Below are 23,985 nucleotides of genomic sequence, written 5' to 3'. Positions count from 1 at the left end.
CGAGATACGATCAAGAATATCCTACCAACGGGACATCAAAAACTGTAACATCTTATGTTTCACAGAATTATGGCTGAATGACGACATGGACATTCAGTTTGCGGAATATATGCTGCACCGGCTAGATAGAACAGCACACACAAAATCTAAGGAAGTGTCTAGATTTTGCTCGCCTGAAGTAGTGTATCTCATGATAAGCTGTAGACAACACTATTTGCCAAGAGAGTTACCTATATTTTTTATGGCTTTTTATTTACCACCACAGACAGATGCTGGCACTAAGACCGCACTCAGTCAGCTGTATAAGGAAATAAGCAAACAGGAAACCAGAAACCGCTCACCCAGAGGCGGCGCTTCTAGTGGCCGGGGACTTTAATGCAGGGAAACTTAAATCAGTTGTACCTCATTTCTATCAGCATGTTAAATGCACAACCAGAGGGGGACAAAATATAGATCACCTGTACTCCATACACAGAGTCGCATACAAAGCTCTCCCTCGCCCTCCATTTCTCAAATCTGACCACAATGCTATCCTCCCAATTCCTGCTTACAAGCAAAAAATAAAGCTGTAGTTGAGCAGGTTGACAGAATTCAACATGATTTTTAATGAAAATGTTGGGCAATGGTAGTCTACAAAGCTTGTCAAAATGCTGAAATTGTACTGGCAAGTATAGCCTAATATCGGGTAACAAACAAGACCGACACAAGGTTCCACAACAGCCTACCACAACATCATTGAGTGGCAGCTGAATCACACCTTTAGCAAACAATTATTCTGCGTTATGGCACACACAGACACAAAGTAGTTGGGCAGTAAACAACAATACACTTACCTCTAATCTGCAGAGGTTCGCATTTTTGGACCGTGACTTCTTCTGAAGGTAGATGGAAAACCATCTCCTAACTGTAAATTTCTGCATGTTCGTGTCCATTGTGTGCCCCGCTTCAGATCTGCATTGGCAGTTTGCCTTTGCTCAACACCTAAATCCAGATCAGTACACAACAATAGAGAAGGATTTAGTTTCCTCCCAGCCACTCTCTTCTAATCCACTTCCTATATGGCAGATAAACAACCACCAGGAAAACCAGCGATTTGGTCACTGTTGACACCACTGCAGTGTCCGTACGTCCTTGCTACAGCGCAATGCTTTGATATGCACAAGCATTTCGCTACACCCGCAATAACATCTGCTAAACACGTGTATGTGACCAATACGATTTGATTTGATTTGACAGTGCCATCCAAGCAGCAGTGATTCTGGCGATTACGGTCCTCAGCACCCGCCGCTATCCCTTTTGTCCGGCTGAATCAGCACGGTGCAGTCATGCAATGTGAAGCAAGCGAGGGCTCCCCTCCTCCCCAACATTCAGCTTCTTCTTTTTGCGCCCAATCAAACAGGACTCTCACCGTTGATAGTAGAGAACTCCCCCTTCTCTGACAACAGAGAGCAACTAATCCACATGTTCATGATACACCCCTACCTCATGTAGATATCAAGGAGGGTGGACACAGACTCAGAGAGCAGCATGCAATGTTGGTATGAAGCCCAGTGAAATTATGAGACGTCTCATCTGTTGTCAGGCATGTTACGGATGCATGGATCACAGGTGAATGTTGTGGTGTTTTTAAGGCTGTGTTTACACAGGTAGCCCAAATATGTACATCCTCCCAACCTCAGAATAAATTAAGGTTGGAGTGTCGGCTGATTAGTGTCTGCTTCAAACAAGGATCAGCTAAGAGGAAATCCGATTTTAAACATTGATGCCATATTTATAATTCTATAAAATATATCCAACTAATTGTACAATAAAGTGAGGGAATTATTTCCACTGAGGTCCTATTTTTTACATAAATACATATACAATTACATGGATACAGACACATTACAGAGATACCTGAAAGAAAGGTTATACTGTTCACACATTAACCAGCTTTTGACATTCTTTTAAAAAGTTGTTATGGTTGGTATGGGTTTGAGTTGCTGTGGTAGTTTCCACACAACAGCACCAGTATATAAAAATGTTCTTACTACATATTCTTATTTAAAACAGTGCATTTTAGAGACTCTGGCTATGGTATTATACTGGTGGACATCTCTAACAAATGAAAAATAGTTGGACAGAAGCTAGGGGACTGAGTCTGTGATAATTCTGTAGACCAGACCAAGTGTAATTAATACTACACATTTTTTTCCACAGATAGCCAGCCTATCTGGTTAAAATGCTCGACCTTCAGATGCTATGAGGGGGGGTTTAAGTACAATTCTTACAAGCTTGTTTTGGCTGATTTGTAGTTTATTCTTTAGATGTTTGGGGCTGCTGGTGAATCATGATGTGCAGTCATGATCAAAGTGACACTGGACTAGCACACTTGCCAGCATCTTAACTGTGTCTATAGCTAGGTTTCCATCCAATTGGCAAAATATTTTCATGGCAATATTCTAAAATCTGTATAAAAACAATATGCACATTTTCCGTCAAATTGACTTGTTGCAGATAAAAGTCTGTGTGTAAATACGTAGCGCGCATAAAAATCACTTTTGCGGTTAAATTCCCAGGTACTGATAATGTTGCTTAGGTATAGTGAATGTGCCCACTCTGGTATTTGCACATGCACTCTAGTCAACAGCGCACAGATACAGTGCGGGTATAGTTTACATGATGAGATTATTATGGACAAAGGTGAGAGATCAATTTTTATTGTCAAACGGCAGTCAAGCATTGATCATCATGTCACCAGAGTAAGACCATCGATATTTATTGAAAGGAGCATCAAGCTCATCACTATGGACTTTCACCACCCTGTGAAGTTAATCATAATTTGTTTAATCTGTAAGAAATTGCATGCTTTCCCATGATGTTGTAAAAAAAAAAATATCCGACATGTACGTTATGGAAACCTGGTTAATGGAAACCTGGTTAATGTCAAGCCATTTTGAGGATGCTGAAATTATATTTTGGATGAACGTGCCCATGCCTACATCAGACTTTTGCAGTAACCTAATCATATTAAAATATTGTGACTGGTTGTGTTTATGCTACATATAAAAGGTAATACATTTTAAAAGTTAAATGACAACTATTTAGGCTATATTGAAGCGTTAGGTTCTAGGTGTGCGAGGAATAGCTGCCCAGATTGGAGGAGGCAGAGCGCACGTTAAGCTTTCCTGAATAACTGGGTCTGCCGGGAACATATGTGGTCACATTATTGTAGGACGACTTGGGAGAATAATGATCTGCAACAGGAAGCACATCTCAGTATCAGAAGTAAAAATACAGCCAGACTGGCCTGCTACTCTGCGTTTCTAACCCTTGTAAACTGTCGAGAGTAGACCCACAATTGATCCAAATAGAATTAAACACTAGAATCACAGAGCTTTTGCGCCAATATTCAAATGACATTTCACTGCAGCCTAAAGTAAAAACATGTTCTCACTTAAAAATAATAATGCTATTATTCATAGTATTATGGTGTTGTCGGCTAGTCTAGGTAGGATAATTCTATTGTCCCTAAACAAGATCAATAGGGGAGCTTTTTGAGCTGAACGTCTCGTCTTGACTGTTCTTTCATGCACAATGGTGCACCTGGCCTCCCCGCTACCTATCAAACTATTCTTATTTGTTCTTGTGGATTCATATTGAACATTGATGCAGCTTTGAATGCTTTTATGTGTGGTATGATTGGTAGTTAGCCTATTGCAGATCTGGACAAATGATCCACCTACCACTATTGTCACTAAGAATGGTGGACAGAGGGGCAGGATAGATACTTAGACTGGTAAACTATATTGACCTGTGGTATAGTAAAAGTTGGCGTCTGGAAAAGTGTAGTGCATAAGGGAAGTAACAATACATCTTGCTATCGGGGAGGTGCATGCAAGCACATGAGGAAATTTGGCTAGGATGTAAGAAATTATATAGAGTAAACCCTGCAAATGAGCGAATGTTAACCTGGGAAAAAACGCACTACCCTCCACGGTGCCCAATAAAAAGAAACACAACCGCCCCAAAGCAAAAATAAATAAATAAATAAAGTTAGACAACCCTCCCCTTTTTTTGACCACCCCCCCACCCACCCCAGTAAATTTCGAACGTCCCCAGGAAGATGATTAAGATAAAAAGCAAACAACCTTTACAAAATTAGAATGCCTGTAATATAACCTGGTAAATCACTCATTTGAAATGTATAACCCATGTACTCAATTGAAATGTACAATTAATCTTGATAGTGTGCACTAAGAATCCTAACTTGACCTCTTACGAGTAGCTCATTATATAATGTACATTAGTTTATCAATATGGGAGCCATTATGAGGAGAACTCCATTAGGCCTACCATCTAACCCCATGACCTCTGTCAGTCTATACCGTAGAGGCTCGTCACAGCGCAGCTACAAATACATAAACAACTTTGAATAGGTTTACTGTGTAGAGATTGTTAATGAAATTATGCACACACTTAGATAATTTATGCAATGATGTATTAGGCCTACAATACAGTGAAAGTATCGTTGTAACTGGTTAAAGTGGTACCTAAGCCAATGCTTTGTACAAATGTACAAATCTGATGTTGCATACAGAGCCACACTGAAACCTTCAGATAGAACATATTTTCTCCTTCTGCATGTGCAGCTTAGAGGTAGTGAGGTGAGAAATACCCATTGCAGTGGATCAGATTTTTTTTCACACTCAAATGTTCCACATTCATCAGAGCATGCTTACAGTATATGAACATCCAGACATAGTTTATGTCAGGGACTGTTGGGAATAGATTGCACTTGTACCAGTACAATCAAACAGTGGTAACAGTTGTTACCAGCCCTATAGGGACGCTTGCTTCTGTTCTCACAAAGGGGACAATGCCTCTAAGAATAACAAGCTTATAATTAGCAATGACCCAGTCCCAGACTCACCAGGTCACCGTCTGATCTAAGCCTGATCCAGAGGCTACGGGGAGGACAGGACACCAGACGTTGTCAGGGGGCATAAACAACTTTTCATACACCTGTAAGTTAATAAGGATAATGATATTTTCACCAAATCTTGTGAAAAATGTGTCACTATTTTCCAGAAGCCTCTACAGTTGTTTGTTTAAAGCAGAGCAGTACTTTGTAGTCATTAAAAGGCCTGCATACACTGTATGTGGTGAATCTTCAGTAAATGTGAACATTTCCCTAATACCTCATTCCTTTGGACAACACAAGGCATAAATTATTTCTGGCTCTGGCCATCTGTGGGACAGACTGCAATTTATTACACCCTGGTGGGTTTTAAATTCCTAAACAAGACTGCTAAATAGCTAATCAACTGGCTACCCGGACTATCTGCATTGACCATTTAAAAAAAAACGAACTCTCTTGCACTGACTATGGACACACATACTGGACTCTACCCACACAGTCACACATACTTACACTGACACCCAAACACACGCTGCCGATACTTATTTTATCCTTACCTACATGCTCAGTACATAGCTACCTCAATTACCTCATACCCCTGCATATCAACTCGGTACTGGTACTCCCTGTATATAGCATGTTATTTTCTACTTCCTATATATGGCCATCTTATTTTACTCCTTATTTTTGTTTGTTATTCACTGTCACTATTTCTATTTTATTGTATTTATTATCTTTAACTCTGCATTGTTGGAAAAGGACCCGTAAAAAGCATTTCATGGTTAGTCTACACCTGTTGTCTACGAAGCGTGACAAATAAATTTACACCCTGGTGGGTTTTATATTTGCAAATAAAAAACAGAAACATCTGAGTGATTCTATGAGAATCTGTCCATGGGGCGGCAGGGTAGCCTAGTGGTTAGAGCGTTGGGCTAGTAACCGAAAGGTTGCAAGTTCAAATCCCCAAGCTGACAAGGTACAAATCTGCCGTTCTGCCCCTGAACAAGGCAGTTAACCCACTGTTCCTAGGCCATCATTGAAAATTAGAGTTTGTTCTTAACTGACTTGCCTAGTTAAATAAAAATAAAAAAAGGTTAAAAATGTAAGTCGATCTGGATAAGAGCGTCTGCTAAATGACTTAAATGTAATGTAAATGTCCATATGCTAATATCTTTGAAATACTACAAATAACGAGATAACGAGTCATCCACAAAGGTGGTAATTGCACAAAATATCATACCTAGAAAAAGCCAAAGACAGACTTTAGATTGGAATTTCATGGAGTACTGTCTGACAAAGGTAATAAAGGTCTCAAAACCAATCTTTCATATCTTTGAAGAGTCACTGCTGTGAATATATTCCATATTGGTGTGACTTCAAAAGAATGTCAGGATTTGACATGTAAACCCACTTTAAAAAGTCAACACCCTACTTTGCAATGATAATGTCAAGACTTCAAAGTGGATGCTTTAGTGGATATAAGCAACTAAAAATGTTCCCCTTTGGAGCAACCGTACAGCAAAAGTGTTGCGGCCTGTTTCTCAAAACAAACATCAGAAAGGATTTCATTCAAAAAGCTTTACCGTGTCTTTCTTGACATGCCCGCTTTCCATACAGTAATTTACCTGGAAGGGATTGAACCATCTTATATCTGACTGGGATTCATGATACAGAGCTGTTCCCCCATTAAAGTACATTTTCCTAGTTGCAATAATGTCCTTAGAATCTGTTCAAGATGTATAAGACATGTCTATAGGCAATTTCTTTATTTTAGATTCACAGGGTGCGAAAAAAAATTCCGTCATCACTTCAGTTTGTATAGCAGTCATATGGACTGAACATAATTGTACTGGACATGATCCCACTCTGAGAACACAGATGGAAGGTGGGAGTAATCATGCAAATATTTCCTCATAGTTCTGTACAACACCAGTAGGTTCTAACTACCTACATTGACATATTGAGCACATCACATAAGGCAAGTACAGTCCATAATAATAATAATAATAATTTGGTGTGCTTATATTTTTCCTATTTCACATGTACAAGTGTGTATTAATACAGATTTTGTTTTTGCACACTTTTCCCTGAGACTCCTTCCGAGTGGGGTCATGGCCAGGGCCTAGCATTATCAACAGCGACCCTGGCACAATTAGGGTTGAGTGCCTTGCTCAAGGGCATAGACATATTTTTCACCTAGTCGGCTCGGGGATTCGAACTAGCAACCTTTCGGTTTATTCGGATCCACATTAGCATATGGAACATTTCTGGGATCTTTTATTTCAGCTCATGAAACATGGTACCAACACTTTACATGTTGCATTTATATTTTGTTTATATTTATATTTTGTTTATATTTATATTTTGACCTTTGCAATGAAGGTCCACTGTAGCCCCAACAGCACTCTGTAGGGTACCACTATTGTGTTGTTGGAGGACAGCTAGCTTCCGTCCTCCTCTGAGTACATTAACTTCCATACAAAACCTAGAAGGCTCATGGTTCTCACCCCCTTTCATAGACTTACATAGTAATTATGACAACTTCCGGTGGGTATCCTCCAACCTATCAGAGCTCTTGCAGCATGAACTGACATGTTGTCCACCCAATCAAAGGATCAGAAAATGAATCTAGTACTGAAAGCATAAGCTACAGCTAGCTAGCACTGCAGTGCATAAAATGTGGTGAGAAGTTGACTCAAAGAGAGAAAAAGATCATAGCTGAAAAGTTTTGAACAAATTCATTTATTCTAAAGGGAAGGAGGAACAAGAGAGAGGGAGAGAGAGATAGCTATATTTCGTTTTTTTCCCTCACTTTCACAGCTAGCAAATGCAGGTAGCTAGTTTAGCTGACTCAAACACTTGGCTCAAACAGAGGGATGCTATGTTAGCTAGTTGGATATCACTATCCAACACTGGAACTCTTCCAAGTCAAGGTAAGCTTTTGGTTTCACAAATGTATTGCCACCAGGGCCCATCGGTGTAACTGCTAAACTGCTTACTACACTGTACTGCATGATTGTAGCGGGTTTACTAACGCGTTAGTTCTATTAGCTATGTTGACTAGGACGTTACTTTAGCTAAAATGGTGACAACGATGTGTTTAACGGTTATGGTATGACGGGTTGGCTTGGAAAGGTTTTCACCTGGTCAACAGACAGCTGATGTGGTGAAAATTGAAGTTCACAAACGAAGGGAAAGGACGAGGAGAAGAGCGTGTAGATGAGAGAAGGAACACACAAGCTGTTTAGTATGTGGCTATTAAAGTGAACTGTTTGCTTGTGATCAAGGGTGCATTCATTCAGCTGATTCCGTTGAAAAACATTTCTTAAAACGGAAGCAAACGGGGATAAACATACCTGAATTTGTCCAATAGAAACTCTCGTTTGCAACTGTTGGACTAATGATTACATTACACCCTCTATCAGCTAGATGCAGGCAAGAGTGGGCAAGGCAGTATAGAATGTGTCACTGTCTGTCCATGTGTCACTGTCACCTCAAATCTTCCTCTCGACCTGTGTGCACCTACGTTGTAAACTTTCATTTATAGGTAAGGTTGTAGTAACCTCATGATGGGAATAGGGAAAATTTGAGTATTATGTAGTAGCCTAAACCTATTGATATTACATTGAACTGAGTGAACGGAATATGAATGACAGTCATCCAATATGCTGTAATAGAAATAAGGCCATGCTCATAAAAACAATTATCGTCCTCCAACCTCTTAAATGGCACCAACCGCCACTGAAAGGAACATATCTATATTATTACAGAACAATAAAAAAGCCAATTAGCACAATGAAATTAGCTAATTTCGAGTGATCTTTCAAGCAGATTATGTAAACCTCTCACACAGCACTGGTCCCCATGGAGCTGAAAATTAATAACTGTCTAAATACAGTAGTAGATCTGAACCTTAGCCTGCAGGTATAAGCTTATGATATGTCTAATGCAGATATTTCATACAGTATATCAGAACCTTACATTTATGTTCAAGTCATACAATAAATGAACTTCTATGAAATGCAAGGTTGGTAGTAGTGTATCCATATTACTGCATTCCTTAACCTTTTAATGCAGTGGGCTAAATCAGGGTCACACAGAGTGTTTCTTGGTAGTCAAACAAATCAAATTGTATTTGTTACATGCGCCGAATATAACAGGCTCCCTCATGGATGGAATATTCATATTTTTCATAATTAATAAAACAAATATAAACCTCAGAAAATCCTGTGTTTCTATGTCAAACGGTTGTGTAATATTTCAGTCGTCTATGAAGTGTAATATTGGGACGCAAACTCAAAACTGAATGCATTTCAACTCTATATCTGACATGGTACAGGTGTCTTCTTTAAAAAAAAAACTGAACCATGTGTGTGTGAGGTGTATACTATTATTTCAAAGTAGTTAAGAGCTTGTAAGTAAGCATTTCACTGGTTATTCTACTGCAGGAAAGGGATTTTAAATATCCCTACAGAGGTTTTTACACTTACCTAAGTAGTATTAAAATACCTGATCATAACACTGTTCCTTGATAGAGGTAGACATTCATTAAAATAAATGTGTCTTGCTTAATGAAATTGAGACACAGTATGGCAAACATTTCTCTTTTTTAAGAAGGTACTGGAATAGATTCACTGAGCACATAATTTGAGCCATTGTTCATGCTCAATCATGTGAAAAAGTAATGTATTTCACGTCAGCAAAACATCCTCCTGAAAAACTGTCCATTCCACATTACCCCTCAAATATCATAATGTACATTAATGAGAAATGGCATGGTTGTCAGTGCAGTCCAAACCCTTGCTTAGGTAGGGACTGCTTTGCTTTGCTGTGTCTAAATGGCTGGAAGAACTATAGTTAGGCAGGAACATACAAGCTATAGAGGGCTTGAAGGCAGAGATACCGAAGTGGAGAAGTATCTGACTTGCAGCCAGGTCTGACCTGTGGCTGATTAGAGTTATCTTGCCCAAAGCCAGGTGTGTTGTGATTCATATAGAGAGCAATCCATTAGGACCCAGACTGTCAGCCACACGTCTGTCTCCTGTTCTCTCCACTCTCTGGAGAGTCACAGGGCATAGTGGTAACCCTGGTGGTGTTTATAGGTCTGCTGTGAAAAGATAGGTCTCCTTGTCTGCTTTCAACTCACCTGTGCAGATGCACATGTTCAAAACAGCATCTATTACAAAACCGTTTGAGCTAGAAACACAGGCTTTTCGGACGTTTATATTTATTTTATTAATTATGCAATGATTTAAAATATTAATATTCCATCCATGAGGCCACTAGAGGGCGCTTTGGTTATGCAACTGCAGGAAAAGGATTTTAAATATCCTACAGAGGTTTTTACACTTAACTAAGTAGTATTAAAATACCTGATCATAACACTGTTCCTTGATAGAGGTAGACATCTGCAGTTGACATGATCTTATTGTGGATTTATTAATTTCCTTGAAAAGTTGTGATTCCTTAGATGACTGATGCATTCAGAAAGTATTCAGACCCTTTGTATTTTTCCACATTGTCACATTAAAGTCTCAAATGGATTAAATTGTTTTTCCCCCTCATCAATCTACACACAATACCCCATAATGACAAAGCGAAAACAGGTTTAGACATTTTTGTAAATGTATTAAAAATAAACAGAAATACCTTATTAACATTAGTATTCAGACCCTTTGCTATGAGACTCAAAATTGAGCTCAGGTGCATCCGGTTTCAATTGATCATCCTTGAGATGTTTCTACAACTTGATTGGAGTCCACCTGTGGAAAATTCAATGGATTGGACATGATTTGGAAAGGCACACTGTCTATTTAAGGTCCCACAGTTGACAGTACATGTCAGAGCAAACACCAAGCCATGAGGTCGAAGGAATTGTCTGTAGAGCTCCTAGACAGGATTGTGTCGAGGCACAGATCTGGGGAAGGGTACCAAAACTTTTCTCCAGCATTGAAGGTCCCCAAGAACACAGTGGCCTAACATATAACTACACAATTCTAATCACCACATAGGTGAGTAGCAATGATAGATTTAACCATCTTACTACCATAAAATGCCTTTGTTTGAAAGTCTACAGATCTCTCTTATTGTCCCTGACCGGTGCATCACTGAATGATTACCCGTCTTTAACAACATTTTGGAGGACAGACTGAGCACCGAGAATTAATGTATTTCTAGGCTCTGTGGTTTTGAGGACTACACAGGCACCGAATGGAATATATAGGAACTCTGCATGCATCGCCTCTGTAGTATTGCTAACAACTCATGTATTCCTGAGTTAGCCGGTATATCATAGTTATTTGTATGTCTTCCAAACTCCTCCCTTCTATTGAAGCATTTTAGAGATCAACACATAAGATAGCTGGATACTCTAACTACAGCGCATCTCTCTGATTCAGAGGGGTTGGGTTAAATGCAGAAGACACATTTCAGTTGAATGCATTCAGTTGTACAACTGACTAGGTATCCCCCTTTCCAGTATGTGTCCTCTGTATCCACTGGCTATTCTTACTGCTATACTACAGGAAGTTGTAATGAAGGATATCAGATACTGAACATGTAAAACACAGATACTGCTTTAGTATACTAACCTGCGCTATATTCAGGAGCTCTTCATAAGGACCCTCGTCTTCGGTCAACGAGGCGAAGGCACTGTCGATAGACAACGTCTCCACGTCTGCACATTGCAAATCCAAACTCAGCCTTACATTCCCGCTCACTCCAGTCAGGGAGTACTGGCGATGACTCATGGTGAAGTTACTTCCTTTTCGGCCCGTCACCCTTACAGGAAGAAGGGCAGAACCAACACAGAATCTCTGCTCTCCTCTACCACAGATATGAGTGAATGACAAAACGATTGCTTTCAAGGGCATCCAGAATTGCTCTCAGCCATAACCATTATCTCTGGGACCAGGTCCTATTAATTCACACTGCTTAAAAGCCAGTTGGCTGGATCTGACTTACAACCTCCACCAAGAGGAAACTACCCTGGCTATAGAGGAGCTGAGGTATAAGGCCATGAGTGCTCGTGTGCAGTGACTATCCCATGCTGTCTCTGTTGACTTGAGGACATAAGACATTTAACTCTCTCCAAAAGGAGAGGGAGGGAAGAAGAGTGAAATGCATTTCTAATGGGCCTTGTCACCAATTAGGAAGCAGTGATGTAGCCGAGCCATTGTTCAGCCCTCGGGAATGGCTGCGAGCCAGAGTTTTTTTAGTCAGGAAGAATCAACCTGACTACTTCACTCACTGATAAGCTTCAATAAGCACATTAAGAGTAGTGCATGGATCTCACTGTGTGTATGTGTGTAATACCCACTGAGGCAACCGTTGCCTCCCTACAACTATTTGGTTCTGCCTGTTCTTGGCAAATGAGATTTCACATTGACACTATAACCTCTTTCCTCTTATCCTACGATGACAGCTTACATAAAACTGATTGCACCAGACATAATATCCATTTTACCGACAGCCAAGGCCCATAATAAAAAAATTATTTTGGCGACAGGGATTCAAATGCAGTTCACAAGGGGAATATTAAACTATGCTGAAATATAAGTAGACAAGTTATTGTGCCCAGGACAGATACACATGTCATATTTTTGATAAAACCCCTTTATATGAAATTTAAAATACTTGTTGCAAAAATAAGCTTTACTTACCACCAGTCACCAACAGACAAATCTCTTCAGTGTGCTGACATGACTTACATGAGGTCTAAAAAGCACAATGTTCCATGTACTCCAACAGCCTATAAATCTCTTACACACAAGGTGTCATGAGGATAGATCAATGGCATGCCTGTAGGGTACAACTAGCGTATACACCACCAGCATTATTATTCTACCACTCGTGAACACTATAGTAAATAGCTTTACTTTTTTTTATGTCTTAAAAATTGCTCAGGAGTAATCATCATCTTTGTTCTAATATACATCTGGCTATACATCTGCAGTTGACATGGTGTTAAAATTAAGAGAGGGTTACAATATAAATACAGCATTTTAAGTCAAAATCATCAGCGTTCCTGGACATGGAGTTTTATATAATTGTATACTTTTTATGGATATAAAATTTCTTTAAAATGTGTAATTTGTTAGACTGAACAATGCCACTCAGTGTTAGACAGGGATACTGCCTCTTTTGGCCATTGGCGTTCTGTTGAGGTTTTCTGACCTCTTGTGGCATTTAGTTGAATGTGCATACTTAAGCTTGTTAACTGGATTCACTAAAAAGCAAATTGCAGGATAAATAGTACGTACAAACTGCTGCAATAGAACAATTACTTTAATGAATTGTACATAAACATTACAGAGGATTGGAACCTATCAAAATAAGGCCACCATTTAAAAACCAAAGCTTATCCCACAATTCAATGAAATCAAACCAACTAAACAGCAGAAATTACATTGTTAAATATAATACCTATATCTGGTTAAATCATGATCATCATAGCCTTGTTAAACTGTGCGCAGAAAATCTTGACTTTAGTAATGCCATCTCCATAACTTATGTTAACCAATGTATTTTAACCACCACCACACACATTCTTACCATAATTACTCAACACAGTTTACAACAAAATGAAAAACATATTGAAAGACAAAATTAATGAATGCAGTCATCAGACCTCTTCATAAACTGTGCATCAAACTTTAAATGTTATGTTTAACAAAATGTAGGACCATACTTTAAATAAAAAAATAAGGCCTATTTAAAATGACTCACAAATCGCTTGAAAGCAAATGTCATCCTATATTACAGGTGGCATTAGTGTTACATTCCACAAACTCACATTATACATCAACAGGCTCAAACATGGACGTTCCTCCCTTCTACAGGATATAATGCACATGACTGACGATCACATGTAGCATCCGCCACTCGGCTACGATGCCTGGTGTCATATATTCCCCTCTTTCTCTGCCACATCTAAGATGCTCTGTGGGGAACTTGTTATTTAGTACATTTTGTTATGATTTGCAAAGTATTATATATATATAAACAAAAAAAGCTGATTTGTTCCTTGAGGTACAACATGACCACCCTGTTTCCAAGAATCAAGCAGAACAACTTGAAGTTTGAATGCCAGCAAACAGATCCAAATAGCAGTAGACACATTAAATTCAAAACTGGTAGGCTTTTTCAGATAGAGTATTTCTGTGCGAACTCACACCAAGTGGAACCTTCCTGTATCTATGTTCCATGTGAGATATGGCACTGATTATAAAGGGATGTGTGACCATACCGCACTAGCCACTACACTAACAGTTTCCCCTTCAGGGGAGGGTAGTAGACTGGTGTGGCATGATCACACACACTAAACCCTGCACCCTTAACATTGAAGTTCACTGTGTCTGTCTCAGAATGCTCACAGTCGTCCAGTTGAAAGTCTGAGTTGAAGCAGATCTCGATCTGCCCCAAGATTTGCACCTTCCCTTCCTGTAAACAATAAATAACTTAATGATACATTCTAGATTTAGGGTTAGGATTCATGATTTTTTTCTTTAAGTTGTGTGCAATGACTATTCTTCATGTAGAACGATTAGAGAAACGTATTCTAAATACAAAATGGTACGCAATTCTTGTTATCCTATACTCTCCAATGAAAACCTGTAGCATATCCATTAACCAGTTGTGCTTGAGTTTGCATTTTACCCAAAGACAAAATATAAAAAACATGATACCTTTGGATGAATACACTGAATCTTTGGTTTCACGTTGTAGAAGTTGAGAATGTTTCCTTCAATGAGGTCAAACTAAAAAACAGACGTAATCAATTTTACCACGAGCACTCATCACATGCTATTAGAACCTGACCGACATGGGTTTTTGGGGTCCGATTCCGGACTTTTTCCACATTTTGTTGTGTTATAGCCTGAATTTAAAATGGATTACATTTTTATTTATGTATTTATTACAAACAAATAAAAACTAAAAATCCTAAATGTCTTCAGTCAATAAGTATTCAACTCTTGCTATGGCTAGCCATAAGTTCAGGAGTAAAGATTTGCTTAACATGTCAAATAATAAGTTGCATGGACTGACTCTGTATAATAATAGTGTGTAGCATGATTTTTGAATGATTACCTCATCTCTGTACCTCACACATACAATTATCTGTAAGGTCCCTCAGTCAAGCAGTGAATTTCCAACACAGATTCAACCACAAAGACCAGTGAGGTTTTCCAATGACTCACAAAGAAGTTCACCAATTGGTAGATGGGTAAAAAAAAAAGCATACAATAAATATCCCTTTGAGCATGGAGTTATTAATTACACTTTGGATGGTGCATCAATGTCACTACAAAGATACAGGTGTTCTTCCTAACTCAGTTGCCGGAGAGGAAGGAAACCGCTCCAATGGTAACTTTAAAACAGTTACTGAGTTTAAAACCCCCTAGAGTCAATGTCCACACCCCCGTGGAAATCTAATTCAATTATTTATTTTTTCATCCGTCAGTTTAAACTAGAGATAGTTTTTTTGTTGCATGGGCTGCGACTCAATCTACCGGATCCTGTTCCGCATTGGCGGTGAAAGGTGGCAGAGCTTGAGTGGTGTTTGTCAGACCATGAGACATCCCGAAAATCGGTCCTGTCACAACATATGTAGTGACCGAACGGTTTTGCTCTACGACCCCCACAAGTGTCACGGGACTTGTCTGAAATCGGTACAGCCAATCTGCCAGCATCTGTGTGTACAGCCCAGCACAGTTTGGGCTACACACTAATATGGAAAGGTGATTCTCTCACTAACACATACATGTCAGTTGTTTTGCTCTAGGACACCTACAAGCCTCACGAAACTAGTCTGAAGGTAGCCAGGTACCAGTTTAAAAAACAAATGGCAGTATATATATGTAGATTAGTTTAATGCCTAAAATAAGGGGTTAAATACATGTATAAAAAGAAAAAACTAAATAGTTTCTGATCTTTATCGCTCAGATATAGGACAGACACTCCAGAACAAACTTCTGTATAGAGGTTGTTTAAAAGAAAATATGTATAAAGTTGTTATTCAATGCGGATGGATCAACAACACTGTAGTTACTCCACAATACTAACCATACAGGCAGGCCAGAGGTATTTCAACTGGGACTTTCCCCTCAAAAACCATGCGGATGAGGCCTCAACCCTATCCTTTCATATTTGCCCTGTTCTTTCTTTGTTTCGGACCATTACCAAAACCATTGATGTATGGTAAAGTTGCCTGTAACACAGCCTATAGTACAGCAGTCTTTGAAGATGTCAGAGGATTCACCAGCAATTGTTAGTGGACACAGACTGTCCACCATCTGATGCTCTTTTCCAGCACACCTTGATCACATCGTTACTTTTTAAACCTGATTGTGAGACCTCTCAATTTCAGGGCAATGGCAACATACTAAAACCAAACAGGGAATGATTTATACTCAAAATTCTTTAGTGAATTTATTTGATCCATTTGCAGGCTAGTTTAATACATATATAGTCTGTATGTGTACCTTTTTATCATATGTTAATGTTTCCCGTTTTTAACATTGTGCCAGTATAACGTGTCGATAGCAAGGGGACTTTTTATTTACTTTTACCCCTCAGAACTACAGCTGTGGATCTCTGGGTCCGTATCCACAAAGCATATCCGAGTGGGAATGCTGATCTAGAATCAGTTTTGCCTTTTTAAATCATAGTGAATAAGATTATGTAGACAGGTCCTAGATCAGCACTCCTACTCTGCTTTGTGGATACTGGTCCTGATCTCCACAGGTTAGCATTGTGTTGAAGAACTGATTGATTAGTTGGTCTAGCCTGTTATGATGGACTGTATAAACCTCAGACTTGTTCTAGGCCTATTTCTAATGATATACATGTTAAATGTATTTCACGATGGGCAATATAAACCAGTGACTGGTCCCTTCCTCAGGTTTCTACATCTGTAAATATGTATTTTAAAAGGATATGTTTTCTTATTGTCAATAAATATAATTTGGAAGTTTGATGTAAGTGTTTGTAGTAAATTCAAAAATGGTAAAAAGGCTGTGATGAGTTTGACTTGAGACAATTGCTAGCATTATACCACCCTTGCCCTGTGTAGGGTGCAGTCTTTCGGATGGGATGTTAAATGGTTGTCCTGACACTCTGGTCATTAAAAATGGCACTTATCTTAAGAGTAGGGGTGTTAACCCTGGTGTCCTGGCTAAATTCCCAACCTAGCCCCATTCCATCAAGGCCACCTAATCATCCCCCTAATTTCTAATTGGCATATCACTCCTCACCTGATGGGTGGTGAGCGCTGTGGCACAAAAATGGTCACCATTTACTATGTAAAGTCCTTTGAGTACCTCAGTTGGTACAAAAGCGTTATATAAATCAAAAAAATCTAATCTATTTGACTGAGTGAAAAGAAGGAAGCCTGTACAGAATAAAAATATTGCAAAACATACATCCTGTTTGCAACAAGGCACATAATACTGCTGTGGCAAAAAAAATGTTTTGTCCTGAATGCAAAGTGTTATGTTTGGGGCAAATCCAATACAACACACTACAGAGTACCAAACTCCATATTTTCAAGCATAGTGGTGGTGGCATCATGTTATGGGTATGCTTGTAATTCTTAGAATAGGGAGTGTTTCAGGATAAAAAAGAAGCACAGGCAAAATCCTAAAGGAAAATCTGGTGCAGTGTGCTTTCCACCAGACACTGAGAGATGAATTCACCTTCCAGCAGGACAATGACTTAAAACACAAGTTGCTGACCAAGAAGACAAAATGTTCCTGAGTGGCCCAGTTACAGTTTTGACTTAAATCTACTTGGAAATCTATAGCAATACCTTAAAATGGTTGTCTCGCAATGATCAACAACTAATTTAACAGAGCTTGAAGAATTTAATAGAATAAAATGGGCAAATGTTGCACAATCCAGGTGTGGAAAGCTCTTAGAGCAGGGATGGGCAACTGGCCGGTCCTCGGATCATAAAAAAAAAAATAAAGAGCTAGGGTCTCAACTTACTGTTTCAAGTTAGAATAGTAGAAAGTGCAATACACGAGGTGCAATTTCGAAATTTGGTTGTGAATTAGCAGTTTTTCTTTTGTTATGTCACTATTAATAGCTAATTTTCCTCTCAGCCCCATGGCAAAATGAGTAGAATTGCATGAAATTAGATATAAAATCACAAAATCTTATCTCCACCCCATGGCAAAATGTGTAAAATTGAGGACATTAGCTGTGTAACAACTATGCACATGTGGGTGCGCAGAACCACGAGCAACTGCAGCCCCTCGTGGGTACGCAGAACCATGAGCAACTGCATGTTCAGATTTTTTGTGGCCCCCACCCCTGTCTTAGAGACTTATCCAGAAGAACTCACAGCTGTAATCGCTGCCAAAGGTGCGTCTGCAAAGTATTGACTCAGGGGTGTGAATACTTATGTAAATTAGATATTTCTATATTTAATTTTCAATAAATTTGCCCAAATTTCTAAAAACATGTTTTCCCTTTGTCATTATGGGGTATTGTTGGTGAAAAAAAATAATATTTAATCCATTTTGGATTCAGGCTGTAACACAACAAAATGTGGAATAAGTAAAGGGGTATGAATACAGTGCCTTCTGAAAGTATCTGATGATATACAGTTGAAGTCGGAAGTTTACATACATCTTAGCCAAATACATTTAAATTCAGTTTTTCACAATTCCTGACATTTAATCCTAGTAACAATTATCTGTCTTATGTCAGTTAGGATCACCACTTTATGTTAAGAATGTGAAATGTCAGAATAATAGTAGAGAATTATTTATTTCAGCTTTTTTTCTTTCATCACATTCCCAGTGGGTCAGAAGTTTACATACACTCAATTAGTATTTGGTAGCATTGCCTTTAAATTGTTTAACTTGGGTCAAACGTTTCGGGTATCCTTCCACAAGCTTCCCACAATAAATTGGGTGAATTTTGGCCCATTCCTCCTGACAGAGCTGGTGTGACTGAGTCAGGTTTGTAGGCCTCCTTGCTCGCACAATCTTTTTCAGTTCTGCCCACACATTTTCTATGGGATTGAGGTCAAGGCTTTGTGATGGCCACTCCAATACCTTGAATTTGTTGTACTTAAGCCATTTTGCCACAACTTTGGAAGTATGCTTGGGGTCATTGTCCATTTGGAAGACCCATTTGCAACCAAGCTTTAACTTCCTGACTGATGTCTTGAGATGTTGCTTCAATATATCCACATAATTTTCCTCCCTCATGATGCCATCTATTTTGTGAAGTGCACCAGTCCCTCCTGCAGCAAAGCACCCCCACAACATGATGCTGCCACCCCTGTGCTTCACGTTTGCGGTTGGTGTTCTTCGGCTTGCAAGCCTCCCCCTTTTTCCTCCAAACATAACGATGGCCATTATGACCAAACAGTTCTATTTTTGTTTCATCAGACCAGAGGACATTAGAGGACATCTCCAAAAATTACAATCTTTGTCCCCATGTGCAGTTGCAAACCATAGTCTGGCTTTTTTATGGCAGTTATGTCGATATAGGACTCGTTTTACTGTGGATATAGATACTTTTGTACCTGCTTCCTCCAGCATCTTCACAAGGTCCTTTGCTGTTGTTCTGTGATTGATTTGTACTTTTCACATCAAAGTATGTTCCTCTCTAGGAGACAGAACGCGTCTCCTTCCTGAGCGGTATGAGGGCTGCGTGGTCCCATGGTGTTTATACCTGCGTACTATTTTTTGTACAGCTGAACGTGGTACCTTCAGGCGTTTGGAAATTGCTCCCAAGGATGAACCAGCCTTGTGGAGGTCTACAGGTCTACAAAGGTCTTGGCTGATTTCTTTTGATTTTCCCATGATGTCAAGCAAAGAGGCACTGAGTTTGATGGTAGGCCTTGAAATACATCCACAGGTACACCTCCAATTGACTCAAATGACGACAATGAGCCTATCACAAGCTTCTAAAACCATGACATCATTTTCTGGAATTTTCCAAGCTGTTTAAAGGCACAGTCAAGTTAGTGTATGTACACTTCTGACCCCCTGGAAATGTGATACAGTGAATTATAAGTGAAATAACCTGTCTGTAAACAATTGTTGGAAAAATGACTTGTCATACACAAAGTAGATGTCCTAACCGACTGTTGACATAACATACTCGCACATTAAAATTGTCCATCTTCCCAAAACACAGTGTGTTGTATAGTGTGTTGTTTGATACGATGCGGTAATGCTTGAAGTTTAAACATGCAACTATTTACTCTGTGAAATTACATTGTCCTTGGTAATGTAGTAATATTGATTTCATGTACTTACCGTGTAGTAAGTCTCAGAGGGCACAATGTTACATTTCTTCATCACCCTGAAAACATACAAAGAATTTATAAATAACTAGTAGAAAACATAAATTAGGGTTCAGGGTATTGAAACCATACATTATCCCATATGTTTCATGAGGGTACTTTATTGTTAATTCAGTACACTTACCCATCAAGGTCTAACTTGTGATACAGCTCCAGGGCTTTGCCAAAGTATTTGTGTTGACTGTTTAGGGACTCCGCTTTTGCAGCACATGTTCCATGTTTTTGCCATTCATATTTCCTGTAAATAGAAGATCAAACACTAACATTTGTTTAGAAAAATATTGTTACCTGAAAATATAACAATTACCTGGAATAAAGTATTAATACAAAATAGAAAACTGGAACAGACCAGAATCTAGAGGATTCTGGAATTTTAAGATCCGGCCACCACTTCTGCATCTCTGGAAGTAGGTCCTGTAAAACATATTCATTATCAGATATTTATCTTAATTTCAAAATATATAAACACGTTTACTTTTACCATCAAAATGATATTTTGTCATGAATAAGATCAATCTGCCTTTCGTAAATGTTTGTATTTGAAATGTTTTTTTCCCCCAGCAGAACATACCTGGATTAGAGTTTCATTGAAGTGCAAAGATGAATTGCATTCCTGGCCTTTATCTGGCCTGTAAGACAGACATTGGTCAAATGTGTACAAAGATAGAATGCAAAACAGTTTATGTTATGTTATCTGGTCAGTCAAAAAAAAGCACTTTCCTACTGAATTTGTTGGAAGTCCTTCCTTACCACAGTCCATGCAAAGTCCAGTAGTCAAATTTGGAATGACAGTGTTCCATCTGCAAATAGAAATGTTAATTTGGTCATACAAGTTGGCAAATCTGGCAATTAAGGGCCACCGTATCAATCATACGATCAGATCATCACATGATACGTTGAGTTTATTATGCCATGAAACCATATAATAAAGTAACTTACACTGCAAAATGTACTCGGCCAGTGGTGAGTCAGGATCAGCTTACTCCACATATGCCTGCAATAAAGTTAAATTGAAGTGTAACATTAGGATAATCCTACCGATCCTCGACTTCGGCGATGTCATCTACAAAATCGCTTCCAATACTCTACTCAGCAAACTAGATGCAGTTTATCATAGTGCCATCCGTTTTGTTACTAAAACACCTTATACCACCCACCACTGCGACCTGTATGCTCTAGTTGGCTGGCCCTCGCTACATATTCGTCGCCAGACCCACTGGCTCCAGGTCATCTATAAGTCCATGCTAGGTAAAGCTCCGCCTTATCTCAGTTCACTGGTCACGATAACAACACCCACCCGTAGCACGCGCTCCAGCGGGTATATCTCACTGATCATCCCAAAAGCCAACACCTCATTTGACCGCCTTTCCTTCCAGTTCTCTGCTGCCTGTGACTGGACGAATTGCAAAAATCGCTGAAGTTGGAGACTTTTATTTCCCTCACCAACTTTAAACATCTGCTATCTGAGCAGCTAACCGATCACTGCAGCTGTACATAGTCCATCTGTAAACAGCCCACCCAATTTACCTACCTCATCCCTTACTGTTTTTATTTATTTACTTTTCTGCTCTTTTGCACACCAGTATCTCTACTTGCACATGATCATCTGATGATTTATCACTCCAGTGTTAATCTGCTAAATTGTTATTCGCTCATATGGCCTATTTATTGCCTACCTCCTCATGCCTTTTGCACACAATGTATATAAACTCATTCCCCCCCCCTACTGTGTTATTGACTTGTTTATTGTTTACTCCATGTGTAACTCTGTGTTGTTGTCTGTTCACACTGCTATGCTTTATCTTGGCCAGGTCGCAGTTGTAAATGAAAACTTGTTCTCAACTAGCCTACCTGGTTAAATAAAGGTGAAATAGTGCCTCACTAATTTAATGGCCTTCAATTCGCACAGAGGCCGACTATGGAATGACACCAACTCAGTGGTCTTGTGGTTAGTGTCCTCCCGAGATTGGAAGGTTCCCTGGTCAACACAAAGCTCTAAAAACAGGACATGATCCTGCTACTTGGCATTCAACATTAAGGAGATGGATTGGAGGTAACCTCCTGTCCAGGGTGTGTACTTGTACATCAAGCTGCCCTATGGGCCATTGTGGCTTGAAAAAGGCCACTTACTTACTTTGGAATGACAGACACAGTTAAGGGCTTGATGCAGAGGCCATGGTTGGCATCTGACATTAACCAAACAGATATAACCAGTAACGTTACTTACGGCGGTTCGAGTACGAATGAGGAAGTCATCAGACCGCAGCCAAGGCACAGCAGGACAACAAATGCTAATGACTTCATATTTACACTGAAATAAAGAAAACTTACAATTAGGAGAAGTAGATTTTGGGTCATAGATGATCTGATTTTAGCTGGTCTAATATGTGATGGTAGGCAAACTTACAATTATTAAGCCTATTATAAGTAGAAGTATTACTCTTACAATTATAGGCCAATTATAATTACAAGCCTAATATAAATAATTTCAATTTTAGTTTATAGATAGCTTGTGTAACAAACAGTTATATAATGGTTGGCATGACGTGATTGTTATTTTGGTGCCTGTCAAATACTATTGAGCTTATATTTGCGCCCATCAACACCGCAGTCAAATAATGGAACGCTTTTCGCAACTCTGTAGCCAACCACCAAACCTGACGTGGATGTAGGGGAGCGCAACTTCAGTTTGCATAAAAGGTTACATACGTACATTATTTTACAAATACAAGGTCTCCAGTATCACCTGGGCCTGCCACCTGGCTAACGTAGACTGTGTGGGTAAGATTTAAATGTAACCTACGACGTATACAATAAGTTCTTACCCGTGTTTTGTTCCTGTGGTTAAAAATAAACTCGTATATACAACTATACGTTTGAAAGGGCCATTTAGATGAGGCAACAGAGATGTCGTTTGATAGATTAGCAATATGAAGATTCCACTAGTATCACTTATTATGGTTTAAAATGAGACAGCCACACTCCGTCCGATTAGACGTCTGGTAGAAGCCTACAACAACAATACCGTGAAATTGTTTCCCGCAACAGCTGAACTGAGCGTCACATGCTCAGAAAATGTAAGTCACGTGAGATCATGTGAAACGTGTACTGTAGGCAACTGTACCGCACAGGCGCGCACACATACGATGATATTCCACGGTGCCACATACAGTTTAATAAAAATAAGACAAATGTGTTGAATCTTTATTGCAATTGCATTTATCTGTAATCCTTCTATAAAAAAAATGGTCAGACATTGCAAAATGTTTTACAATGTTATTTTAGACAGTAGGCTATGTTATTGTATCATTTAGGCCTTGTAGATAAGTAATGGAGGAATTTGCTTGCATGAAGCTAGCAAACTGTGTGACATTGCCTCAGGCTATTGGCAGGAATAGCCGTAGCCTAGGCATATCACACTGCTGTGTCTGTTAACCCAATCTCTTGTTAAAAATAGTGCTTGGCTACAGTTCAGGTTTCAGGAGGTCATCTTAATATTCTGTCTTAAGGTTCCTTCAGTTGAGCATAGAGCTAAGCAATATTATATTAACATAGCCTAAAGCTAATAAATATAAACACAAATATAGGCTATATTAAAATTATCCTCAATTTCATGGATAGAGTTGAATAAAAAGAAAGTATGACATTATTTAAATGATGTAAACTGAACATTGTGCTCAGTCCAAATTTGGTAAATATTGCAAACTGGATACAGTTTTTATGACCTATTCAGTGATCAAAGAATAACTAACACTACGTG

At 39.1% G+C, this 23,985-nt stretch overlaps 2 protein-coding genes across 3 annotated transcripts in view; both read right to left on the bottom strand.

Moving 5' to 3' along the window:
* The window catches only part of LOC129860230 (ribosomal protein S6 kinase alpha-2-like), a 52,179-nt gene extending 40,496 nt beyond the window's left edge, over positions 1-11,683 (bottom strand). Inside the window, exon 1 of one of the 2 annotated variants that reach the window (XM_055930611.1) lies at positions 11,491-11,683. In XM_055930611.1, the coding sequence (XP_055786586.1) occupies positions 11,491-11,649 (159 nt within the window). In that variant the 5' untranslated portion in view covers positions 11,650-11,683. Of the gene's footprint in view, positions 1-833; positions 1,585-11,490 lie in introns of those variants that run through there. The other variant, XM_055930612.1, reaches the window with a different exon arrangement.
* A 1,485-nt stretch (positions 11,684-13,168) lies between these two features.
* LOC129860217 (ribonuclease T2-like) lies at positions 13,169-23,298 on the bottom strand. Its single transcript, XM_055930609.1, has 10 exons — positions 23,051-23,298; positions 22,453-22,536; positions 21,165-21,219; positions 20,976-21,025; positions 20,797-20,854; positions 20,575-20,639; positions 20,350-20,463; positions 20,179-20,224; positions 14,587-14,658; positions 13,169-14,341 (listed from the first exon to the last, which is right to left on the bottom strand). The coding sequence occupies exons 2-10, from the start codon at positions 22,527-22,529 to the stop codon at positions 14,159-14,161; spliced, it is 720 nt and encodes a 239-aa protein (XP_055786584.1). The 5' UTR covers positions 22,530-22,536; positions 23,051-23,298; the 3' UTR covers positions 13,169-14,158.
* Positions 23,299-23,985: the final 687 nt, after the last annotated feature.

Source organism: Salvelinus fontinalis, chromosome 1, assembly GCF_029448725.1.
Source record: "Salvelinus fontinalis isolate EN_2023a chromosome 1, ASM2944872v1, whole genome shotgun sequence".
Taxonomy (NCBI): Eukaryota; Metazoa; Chordata; class Actinopteri; order Salmoniformes; family Salmonidae; genus Salvelinus; species Salvelinus fontinalis.
This window is presented reverse-complemented; position numbering and strand designations above follow the sequence as displayed.